At 48.9% G+C, this 12,226-nt stretch overlaps 1 protein-coding gene across 1 annotated transcript; it reads right to left on the reverse strand.

Annotated features, from left to right (window-relative positions):
- Window positions 1-307: 307 nt before the first annotated feature.
- Window positions 308-7,966, reverse strand: LOC135819330 (uncharacterized). The gene is made up of 7 exons (XM_065332518.1): window positions 6,826-7,966; window positions 4,545-4,587; window positions 3,516-3,649; window positions 2,627-2,740; window positions 2,183-2,290; window positions 1,740-1,843; window positions 308-1,321 (listed from the first exon to the last, which is right to left on the reverse strand). The coding sequence occupies exons 1-7, from the start codon at window positions 7,259-7,261 to the stop codon at window positions 617-619; spliced, it is 1,644 nt and encodes a 547-aa protein (XP_065188590.1). The 5' UTR covers window positions 7,262-7,966; the 3' UTR covers window positions 308-616.
- Between the last annotated feature and the right edge of the window lie 4,260 nt (window positions 7,967-12,226).

The following is a 12,226-nucleotide window of genomic DNA, read 5'->3' on the forward strand; positions in this document are numbered from 1 at the left end:
GCACCAAGCGCTTTATGAACTAGCAACTACCACCAACACTATGCTATGCACTCAAAGACAGCGGTTATATTATAACATTTACGAGGTGCAATGGCCAGTTCAGTGTTTCGGTTCCCTACATCAATGCAGCACACTTGGCTGTTCACCGGACCCAGCCCCCCCCCCCAAGACACACACACACACACAAACACACACACACACACACACACACAGACTCTCTCTCTCTTGCGCACATGCGAGCAAACCGTTCAAACGCGCATACACGTCACGCTCTAATCTCGCACGAATTCAATCCACACCGTAGATATAATAACTGGAACTTTGGCAAATCTTGATCCACCACATCGTAAAGATGAAAAAATTATTATTACTTAGAAGCAGGGGGACTGCAATGGTATCTCAATTATACAATGATGTCAAGAGGAAATGTTCAGTAAATGAAAAAAAGGAAGGAAGCTGGCAATATCAACAATAGTATATTACTGGGTTGGAGCTGTCATCAAGTTTTCATCGATGGACAAAACAAGCATGAACGGCTGGTTATAATATTCTTTGAATTCAATAAAATAGACAGAAATAACAATGAACAGAAGAAGCAGCAATGCTGCTCAAGCCATCAGCAATGGAGGCCATCACTACGCAGGTCAACAGTGAGCTGAAACGAGAACTGCATTCTACTCAAGCCCTTTAGTTCATCAGCAGTCGGTGGAGGTGGCAGTGAGGGTGTTGGCGACGGAGGTGCTCGCAGCTTATCACCGGCGTTGCGTTCCGGCTGCAGTGGTGGCGGGGGTGGTGACGGCGGAGGGCTTTCCGCCGAGTAGGAGTTAGATGAAGGTAGAGAGTAGTGCGAGGCAGGGGAAATCATGCTGGGCTTGGGCACGGTTGGAGCGACCGGTGCCGTACCGAGGTTCAAGTCCACGGGTACAAACGATAGCTTGCTGAGCGACGAATGGGAATAGTGAGACACATGTGGTGCGGTGCGAGGTGATCCGCCACCGGCACTGCCCACGGATGATCTACTCACAGCTTTGCGCAGCATGGGACTGTCCAGATCCGCCTGGTGCAAGCTGACGCCGCTGTCCGCCGTGATGCTGGAGATGCTGCGACGATGGTGCGGCGCCAGGGTCTGCGGTCTCGGCGACTCGGAGTCGTCGTGCGGCGCCTCCGCCTTGCGCTCCAGCGATCCCCGGCCGCTGTCCGTGCAGGAGTCGCAGCGCACGGTTCTCAGGTGCGACGCCACACTTGTGGTGGAGATGGTCTCGGACAGCACGTCAAACTTCAACGGAGATAAAGGGGGACTTGAGCTGGAGTGATTCCTTTCCTAGCACAGAGGGCAGCAGACGAACACACACACAATGGGCACAGTTAGACTTCGTTACAAAGACCCAAGGCAATGGGCAACATCAGACTTTGTCGTGGAGACTCAAACACACACCGTAGGCACAGTCAGACTTCACTACTGAATCCTTTCTGCAGCCTTTTACTGACCAGCAATGCAATGCCACGCATACAGACCATTCAATCAGGTACAGTGTACAATACAGCCTGATGTGTACTCTGGCACATTGGAAATATGCTCCACAGCGGTGTGAGGGAGAGATGGTGCTGTCTCCATGGAAATGCAGTACATTCAAACGATAGCTTGTCATGCATGCCACACAGCGTTGCCACAGACTTTGCAAATTATCTTGCAATGCAGCATAACAAGTGTTTCTCTGCTGCGCTCAGCTAAATCTCACCTCATCAATTCCCTGGATCTCCGCATTCTCCCAAGCCTGGCTGAACATCTGAGCAAACTTGGACATTGGACGTTCGGACTCCACGTGCACAGTATGCGAATCACCTGCAGCAGCCACACACCAGAATACACATTACAAAGCAATTAGCCATAGGGCAATGATTGCCCGAACAATGGCACACGGTATCTACCTTCTGTGCTACATGATGCATTGAAAAATTAAATTGTGCACACTTTCCATACACCAACAATGCGCACAAACCAACAAGGTAATCTTACTAACCAAAAGAGGGGGGTTATCTCTACAATAAACCTCAAGCCAATGATTATGTCACTGAACGCGCAGAATCACACAGGCATCGCTCTTTATAACTGCACCAAACTGTCCATTCGTGCAAGTCAAGGCCCCAGTAAATCAGGCAAAAAATCAGAATATCGGCTTACCAGTGACATTGGCAAATGGGTTGGGTGCAACTCCCCTAATGGACGACTCCCTGAAGGATTTTGATTTCTTGAGCATCACCTCAGCAGAGCTTCCTGATCGGCGAGCCACTGAAGGAGAGCATGAAGAAGCAACATAAACACATGCCATGTCAGATCAACTGCACTTTCTTCACTCACGTCCAAATTCGATGAGAATTGTTTTGTGAGAACTACCAATGCATTCTAGTCTGAAAATGCTCTCCATTGCTTCACAAACCAATACAACCTGACAGAACCATCGTTTCTCATCATTCTGCCAAGGCGGAATAACGATTTTGAACGAGGATACTGCATGCTCTGGTGGCTTTCCTGAATGTATAACTTAGTATTTCTTCTGTAATCGGATGCTGCCCTTCAGCTTGGTCCTATTCCACAGGAGACTGTGTCACAGGCAGCTTAGCTTACCTCGTTTAGCAGCCACGGTGTCGTCTTTGTGTCGGATGTAGATCTTCTCCACCTCCAGCCAGTCAGAGCCAAGTAGGACATCGGCACTTTCATCGTCGTTCACAAAGCGGTTACCTAAGGTTGAGCAGAACAAAGCAGCGTGGATTGACATCTCCGTAATACGCACAAACATCTACAGGAAGTGTCCTATTGAATTGATGCACCCCACTATGATATTGAGACATTGAGACATTGCTTTGTGGTACCGTTTGGCCATGTATGGGTCGATACGGGGAGTTGGATGGGAAGCCAATCATCACACGCTCAGGGAACATGCTGTATGACACTAATATAGATGCTTGATCAGGCCTAGTCAAGGTAGACATGACACTGACATATTGTGCAATATATGTTACGCACCGCTTAGCACAGGAAGCCAAGGCCAGATTGAATCAAGGTGACATGTGACTCCACCGTGCAGACATTTAAATTTAGCAACATCTGTCATCAATATTTCCATACAGAGCCAACGGCATTCAAAAATGTCCGTGCCTTTCAAGGAAACTTTAGGGCATTGAGAGCTACCATGTGGCACAAGGTGATCAGTGATGATAGTTTAGACACTTCCTGTAGTTCAGAATCTCATTGTCCATGATGCTCACTCAGCACTTCAGAACAGACCGGAACGCATACACAGATCACCTTGATACACACAACAGTATGACATGCGGTGGATCACGTTGCACTGGACTTCGACATGTGAAAAGAATGCCATGCTGCGATGGTCATGACTGTGTTCAATATACAGATGCCAAGACAGCCAACACAGGTGTATTGTGTGATTTGTGTCACTCCTGAACACACAGTATGCTCGTGGGTGTACGGGGCACCGCCAGTGCTTCAAGCTCACCTTCTTTCCTATACACGATGTAGAACTTGTAGTCATGTCGTTCACCCTGTAGGTCTAGACGTGGCCATAAACGATCCAGTACTTCTTCACAGCTCTCCTCCTCCATGAAGCGTACACTACGATACGTCTCATCTCTATAGACCACAGAAAAGGAAGATGGCAGGAGATGATAGCTCAGCTTAGAAGTGCAATCATGTACATCAAGGCCAGGAGATCAATACGACAATGTCATAAACACCCAGGCATGCAGTGCACAGATTTTCAGAACAACATTATTACTCCCAGCCCCCCCACCCCGCTCTAACTTTTACTGGACAGCCATCTGGAGGCACTGTTGGCTAAAGGTCGGCTGATGCTGCTGATTTCACTATAACCTCACCCAGACCCGTCATTTTCCATGCATAGGAGCCACAACAGAGCGTACTTTCATAAGACCAACAGCTAGTGACGGTGTTGCAAGGCAAGGTTTTTATCTTCAATGCAGATGTCACCACAGGAAGCACATTAACCCGACCAAACGCCCAACTGCCCTGGTACTCCAACAAGTGCACTGCATGGCCCAGTGGCAGGAGTTGCAATACAGTCATAGGAGTAAACCCTGAAGGCCTGCTTTGTTCACACATACTCCTGACCAGTATTATCCTACACAATAGCACCTGCCACACAGAACGATCTCAATTCACATCTCGTTCACCCAGCGTCCAGGTGCACTGTGCGGCATGTACCCAAAATTGGCGCAGTCGAACAAAAGATCTCCGTGTATCAGTCGGGCCCACGCTTCCTGCACTGGCACCCACATTTACCGCGAGGCCTTGCTGCTAGAACAAAACCTGCCACACTGAGAGCATTATACGGCGGTAGTTGACACACGCCGCCGGTATACTGGTAATCTCTGCCCCAACACACACACACACACACGCAAATCTGCTAAGTTCAAGATGAAGAACTCCCTCCCCCCCCCCCCCCCCCCCCTCACACACACCCACACACGAGCAAGATCAACTCCACGCCCACCCAATGAGTACCCACCTGAAGAAAACACGGACCACACGCGCTTCAGAACCGCTCGCACCTAATAGAGAAAAGACCACAAAGTGCATACAAGCATACAAGGTGAGAATTGTTATTGCATATCCTGGCAAGATGGCTATTACAGGAGCAATATGCTATGTGCATGTAGAACCCGTTCTATATACTGCAGATTGCTTCTCCACAGGTGGACGTCAAATTCAACAGACCACAACCTAGCATTCATGGGTGCTACAGTAGCCGGTGTGACTGCAAGGGGCTAGCTAGCATAGAAACAGGCTGTACAATGATGCACTGAGTGATTTGTCAGTGGGACGGATCACTGAAGGTAGCCAGGGGATGGCAATTCCACTATCACTCAGTCTGTGCAACCTCCCCACATACCAACCGACCTAGGCTTCAAGCAACAAGTGCAAATTGCCACCTCCAGCAGAAGAGACTTATATACCACAATGACCCAGGGCAGGACATACCACAATGATCCAGGGCAGGACATACCACAATGACCCAGGGCAGGACATACCACAATGACCCAGGGCAGGACATATCATAATGATCTACTGTTACACTGTATTCAATGCTCTGTGGCCTGAACCTTTACAAACTGATCTCCGGAACACACAGTGACTGAACTAATATTGCACTCAATACACATGGGCTCCCCACAATCAGTATAATTATTTCAAGCAATGTCACTTTCTGTTGTGCGACAATCCCTGTCCATAAGTGTAAGCATTATCCACCTGCTACTCCAGCATTTAGCAATGACAGAGTCTTGCTCCTAAAGTAGTTAGCTAGGTTCAAGTATGAGCACTGCTACTGTCCGCAGAATAGAGCCTTGAGTCACCTCCATTCAGACTCAATGGGGGGGGGGGGGGGGGCTATACTCGTCTCCACTCTCTACTGCCTGGTCATCTTATGCAAAGCACTGGAACAACAACCCCTGGGTAAACAAGTACTGAACATGAACCTGATCCCACCATCAAACATACGACTCAGTGTCTGCTAATGAGCCATGCACCGAAATTCAATAACAAAATTGGTCGCTGTCACGTAAGGTTGCAGACTTGCATTACTGCACGCTCTCTGATACTATACATGCACGTGCACATCACCATCTATTGCAGTAATTGGATACAAAATTCCTAGTTCGCAGATAAACATCTCTCCTAGCACATCCCAGCATCCCCATGCTAGTTTACATTGTGTTGTTCTCTCTCCATTGTTTTCTATCCGTAACAAACCTTACAAACATGCTATCTATGCAAGCTAGAAAAGTCCTGCTGAATTGTTCTCCATGCCGCTTTGACTTCCCCCATTACCTATCCAGACTGCTGGGCAATAGAAAAACGAGTTTAGTCAAGGGCTTTAGGCCCAGCTCAAGCCCAAATTCCCCTCAAGCCACCAGGCATACGACAGAACGTGCACCACTACAGCACTAGTAGGGGCAGACTACCGCCAGTCGCCCAGTCACTAAGTGCAGCCCTTCAGTTTTATTGCTCTCCTCTGGGCCTTCAACAGGAGAAATAAAGGCAATCCTCACGTGGTTGGAATGTCCTAGAAAAGGGAAATGGAAATCGTTCTTGCAACTGAACACAATAATCGCTTGGTCACCCGCCCTGAGTCAACCCAATCCTCAGGACTGCCGATCCTTGCAGCTGATCACGTTTCTACACGAACGGTTTCTACGCCCTGTGCGCGTCGCCTCTCTAGTGACTGACCAAGCATAACCATAGTGCTGCCTGCCGACCTAATCATGTTCGAAACCTAACATGCACAGCCACAGCCACAGGTACCTGGTTTCTGCAGCACGCATCGCAAGACGCCAGGCACACAATCTTTGACTTTGGTCGCAGGTGCAGGACACAAGGTCGCAAACGCCAGTTTTCTCATGGACCGTGTCTGGTCGAAACTCGTTGACAGCACACTCGCTTTGCAGTGATCAGCCTTCAGTTTTTCTCTTCACAGGTTGTTTACAAGTGCTGGCACACACCACGACCACCTGCCACTGATGAGCTAAAATAAATAATGTCCAGCTTCACCTCTTTTGTTTTCCATGCCGCCCACACCCAAACCAACTTTTCGACAAGATACATTTCCAAAGTCCTCATCTACCTTACCGATATGAATGACAGAAAATGGCATTGGCACGCGAATACAAAGCCAAACAAAGTCCACACAAGAAAACGACAATAACACCGATATAAGTCAGACCCCTGCCAAGCGAGCGGCGGTGAATCGAGCACAACGCCGTTCGTTCTCGACATCTCCCACGACTTACCGCTGCCAAATATAGATGTCCTCCGTTTTCCCTGCCCAGCATCGCCATCCAAAGGACCTTTGCTACCGCGTCCAGAATCGTGGCCGGAGCTGTAACGTCCTCCACTTCCACAAGACCCATTTGTGTGTCGACGGTTCGACTGAGAGCGACCATAGGAATCGCTTCCAGACAGGTCATCGTTGAAACTACTGTGTCTCCTGGCCGGAGAACCAGAGGATGATCCAGCAGAGATCGAGCGATGCCGTTCACCATCATGACCTCCTGTTGGCGAACCAGTACTGCTCAAGTCGTCACCACTGTCTCCGCTGAATGTGGTGGATAGGCGAAGTGCTGTACTACGAGAGGCCATGAGCTCTGCTTCCGAGCCGGCATTCTGACTGGATACCTTGGCTGAAGGCGACTTCCTGCTGCCAAGGCGTAGTTTTCCAAGCGGCATACTCACTCACTGCACAGCCTAACGACTAATTTCTCCAACAGGGAAACTTCTGACAAAGTCGTCTGTTATAAAATGTTTTGACCAGAAAGGTCACTGGCAACGCTGGCTGAGCTGCCGCCGTCCTGCAGCACCAGTTCACATGTGACTGTGGCCTTTTTCCCGGTCGCGTCACTCCGGCTCTTGCTGCCAGCTCAAGGGCTCGTATCTCTATAGTATACGTTAGGACTCCGCGCTTACCAACCGCTAGCCAACGAGATCACACCGGCTCTTCCACTAACGCGAGCAATTACCGTTTTACTGAAAATTGTGACTGCAGCCAGTGGCTAGATCTTGGGAACCAGACGTACTCGAAATAAGAAGGTGCACAACTACTGTCACCAGAAAGTGAGCATTCTCCAAAACGTAATCTTCCGTCAAAGCTTCCAGTCGTCCTGCAATCAGATGTGTCTGCTTGTGCTCAGGTTGAACGAATGAGCAATCGGCTGAGGACGTCCAGAGCAAAATACTATGCCACCTCTGCCTGCCTGCTTTCTGGCTGGTAATGCTGGCGCAGCAACAACGACGTTGAATGAATGCTGCATACACAGCGCGCCAAGAGTCTATGCCTTGTGGGAGACAATAGATTATCGACGCATGGGTCAGCGTCAAGACGGGGCAAATGCCAAGGGACGCTGAAAACTGTCCACGTCCAGGACTGAAAACATGCCACCGCTGTACGATGACGAATAAGGACACAGAGCGTCAGGACAGAAAAAGACCCTGCGCTACTCAGCTCGTCAGGAACGCGTCTCTCGCTGCGGGTGATCAGCTGGCTCTCGTGATGAAAACTAGCCCTGATCCTGTACTGGCTTCGGTCACCGTCTAGCTTGGTTTCGCCCGCATGTGTGAGCATAGAGTGATCGACCGTACAGCGCGTAGAGCATGCTCCGTAGCACGGCAGATCGCCTGGCAAGATTTGACTCCTCTCGGCCAGCCCGACCGTGCGCTCCGCGCCGCGGACGGTTGTCGGCGATGTGCGCAGCTTTTTCTTTGACACTTGTGCATGTGCACGACTTGGCGGGATCCTGACTCCTGTACACGTAGAAAAGCACGCAGTCTTTTGCTGTGACAGCGGTACTCACACAGTCACAGTGCGTTACTACCAGTATACGTTGCTGTCTAGAGTGTTACCCTGTACATGTACTAACTACCATGACTGCTCACAGTCACCGCGCTATGCAAGCAGAGATTCGCGAAGTCCTCTTGCTCGCCGTCATTCGCGCGTCATACGCCGATGGCGCACATGAGGGCTACTCGCCTCATTTGCCAAGAACATGTAGTGATTGTTCGTGTCGCTATCTGGAAATAGTTCGGGTGCTGTCAAGCCCGCTGTACTAGTCTAAGCTATACAGTCGGACACACATTCCCACAAAGGCAGCAAAACTTCAAAAGTAAACTGCTGCTCCAAGCCCTGTTTGAGGCGGTTTGATGACCAGGTATCACGGCAAATACACAGGGACATTTAGGTGGGACCCTACATTTAGGTGGGACCCTTCTTGTCGTATGGTCGCTTTACCGAGCCGAGTGCAGTGCACACAATCATGGCTCGCTGGATGCAGTCTTTGCAGGATCATGGTTATCACGCTCATGCCGTAAAAAAATAGTGTTACTGGCCATGGATATGTTCCGAATCTAGACTACAATTATCATAGTCATTACTGTCACTGAGTGTGTTCTTGGTGTAGGAGATCCTTTGTGTACATGTACGTGTAGATCTACAATGAATGATATTCGCCATCCATCACGGATGTATCATGGAGTACTAGTGCAATGCAGGAAACAAGTGGAAGTGTTGTTTTTGTGGGTTATGACTTGCGACGTCTTTCGGAGCTCAGGTGAAGTGTGCCAATACCAAAATGTAACAATTGTTGGTATCTGTATCAGCTGTTAGGCCGTGCTCCCGTCACAATTGTATCCCTGCACCTTTTCCCGAACTGCTCCGAATGATGTTATGTTCAGGGTCTTGGTAGCTGTTTACACTCGCACATGACAATAACGGCCAGTGTGTGTTGCCATCCCACTAATAATACGTTTGAAAGCTACTAGTAACGACTTCTTTGGAATAAAGGTTGTAGGTAAAGCCTTCACCTAAAATCCCGAATCCTGAGGACCGGCAGGTTCACCAGACAGCTCCAACAAACTCACAGAGTCAGTGATTCAGCAGACAACATTCACCCGTCATTTCAGTACTACAGTAGTAGATCATTGAGTATTCTGGCCATCATAATGACAACCAAGTATGTACATGTATAGCACGGACGTCTCTGACGTCAGGAGAGCAAAAAGAGAAAAGCCTTCTAGTTCTCTGACGATGATGGATCATGCATGGGAAGTGAAATCTTGAATGAAGTCTGCGCGCGGCCGGGTTAGAGTAGACACATCCGAAAATCCGGGGCTCCTGATTCTTGAAAGGCAGGCACGTAAGCACTACGGAACACAAAATAATGCAGTCAACATCAGCAAACAAAATAGAACACTTGAACCAGGAAGCGTGCACTGTTGCCAGTTACTTTTAAAGGTTCTACGACAAAACAAACTAAATACAACCATGTTCTGTTCTGCAATACACACGTTGCAGTAGAACTGTTGTCGCAGCGGATGTAACTGTTGGCTGTGTGTGTGTGTGCGTGCGTGTGTGTGTGTGTGTGTGTGTGTGTGTGTGTGTGTGTGTGTGTGTGTGTGTTTGTTCGGCGTGAGTCCTGTGGCAAGTACAAATCAACAGGTAAAATAAATGCTACCAAGCACATGTACATGTAGATCTTCGTTCAGACAATGTCCTGTTTCTAGCCGAGTGATTCACTCATCCGCTAGATTGTTTTAGTCCGGGGCTGCATGCAATGACTTATGTAGGGCTGAGGCGGGTCACTTCATGCTTACCAATGCAGCAATGCTAACAAGTGGTGCCCAAGGTTAAGTCGCTTGTCTCTCTTCACTGGCGGACCAGACAGGTTACTCTGGTGCATGTTCTTGTTTGAGCAAAGAGTGAGTCCCTCCAGGCTCGCCTTCTTTGAATGATGTGAAACGCTGTCGCAGTCGAAATCGATTTGTGGTCGTGCCCCAACCCAATGCGCGACACGAAGGAGGGAGAACATAAATTCCATGCAGTGTCGACCTGATTACTACGGTCATGTTCTGTCGGCAGGAATGCATTGCTTGCCGTCAAGTCTATCACAATCGCTTTCCCTCTTTTATCTCTCCATAGCACTCGCTCACTAGTCGGCCATCTTGCTGCCTGCTCTGTAGATATCCCGATGTGCACTAGTGGGAGTACTTCCTTGACGAGGTACGCAATCTGCTTGTGCACGGTGTCCAACAGCAGCATCTGTATTCTACCAGCGATAGTGAGCTACTTGTGTGCAACATTGTACTGCTGCTTGTAGCGAGCTGCTAGTGTGGTGTGACTAGCGAGCTATCCTACAACTAGGCTACATCCGTATTGCCAGGGAGGGACCACTGACCGACTCACTGCACAATGGCAATTACAATCATACCACTCATGCGAGTTTCCTTTCAAGGTCACACACGGTTTGCGCGTGGTTAGCTTGCAGTAATAAGCGGGGAATGCGTCCCCAGCCGCGGGGAGTGACTTGGACATGGCTGCACAACATAATGGACGTTCCTTTTGGGTTCCACATCATGACGGCGCATCATTTGGTAGCTTGTACGATAGCTCAGGAATCAGGAAGATCATTACACGCCTAGTGCACCCTGCCAGTTACCCACTTTCCAGCGTGTGGTTCCACGCGGCTGGTGCGGATAGAGGTTGCCAACGACGTAATGGTTTGATGTCTATAAACCAATGCTTAAGAGCTGGCAGCAAATTATTTCACCGCCCTTTCCTTGTACTGTACTGTAGTGACCACTTTGCCATAGCGTCATTGAGCCTAATGTCTGGCGCAGAGGACACTACAATGGTCCTAGAGGGCAGAGCTGTTACTCAAGCAGTTACCTCGTGAAATTGGATCTCCGACACATGTCTGCAACCACCTGGCTGGTGGTGAAATCCTTGTTTCTTGGCTTCAGTTACAAGATCTTATCGCCACGGGGATTGAATTGTCTGAATTTATCCTACAGTACTGAAAGGAAGTAACAGTTAGATCCACAGAGCTTCACCACTACTAGTATACAGGCGGTATAAACTTAGGTCGAGTACATATTAATACAATGATTATGTTAGTCGACCACAAGTACCTGTACAATGTTGGCCGAATAGCAACATTGGCTACATGGCTTATTCTAGCCTGTCATGTGTGGAGGTAACTTGAGAGTTCCTGATAAGATTAGGGTAGACCATTGACTGCGGGCTGGACATGCTCTGCGATAACCATCAAAGTTGTGAACTTGTGACCAAAGTGTGTTAGTAGTTACGGTGAAACTCCGTGCCATCTCTGTGTGATAAACGTGATAAAATGAGCATGACGACGTCACCTCCTCTTGAAAGTTATTCTGCATTATACACTAGTATCAGGTGCGTGGCGCTGCCTCCGTGGCCGTTGCTCTCATATGATCATGGCTGACTAAACAGTAGCAGCATCAACTGTAATCTTCTCCTAGGGAGATAACAATTATCCATCAGAAACATCCATGGTGCATCAGGTGGAAAGGCGTGAACAGCTAACAAATGCGCTTGACTTCGTCATAGCCTTCGTAGCGATCACGTGTGACTGTGGGTAATGGCACTTGGCAGTGCATACATGATGCACCTTTCGCGATTCGAAGGACTCAACCTTGGGGTAAGTCAGGGGAATTGATGGTGATGCTTCTAGTGCTAGTGATGCCGGTGATGGGTTTCTGCACCTTTCCATGTTCTCCGCCGTATCGCGCATGGTGTGTCCAAAGTGTGCAGTTTTCCAGCACACAAATGTACAACCTCACTTAGAAATAGAAACTGTAGTTTCCTGACACTGATACTAGACGCCGTGTACG

Source organism: Sycon ciliatum, chromosome 6 (genome assembly GCF_964019385.1).
Source record: "Sycon ciliatum chromosome 6, ocSycCili1.1, whole genome shotgun sequence".
Lineage (NCBI taxonomy): Eukaryota > Metazoa > Porifera > Calcarea > Leucosolenida > Sycettidae > Sycon > Sycon ciliatum.

What these genes read in the sequence shown, in the direction of transcription:
- LOC135819330 (XM_065332518.1), bottom strand. Translation starts at nt 7,261, where the DNA reads ATGCCGCTTGGAAAACTACGCCTTGGCAGCAGGAAGTCGCCTTCAGCC. An exon ending in GACATCTATATTTGGCAGCG is followed by an intron (nt 4,588 to 6,825) that starts GTAAGTCGTGGG and finishes TTTCTCTATTAG; the next exon opens with GTGCGAGCGGTTCTGAAGCG. An exon ending in CCCATTTGCCAATGTCACTG is followed by an intron (nt 1,844 to 2,182) that starts GTAAGCCGATAT and finishes TGGCTGCTGCAG; the next exon opens with GTGATTCGCATACTGTGCAC.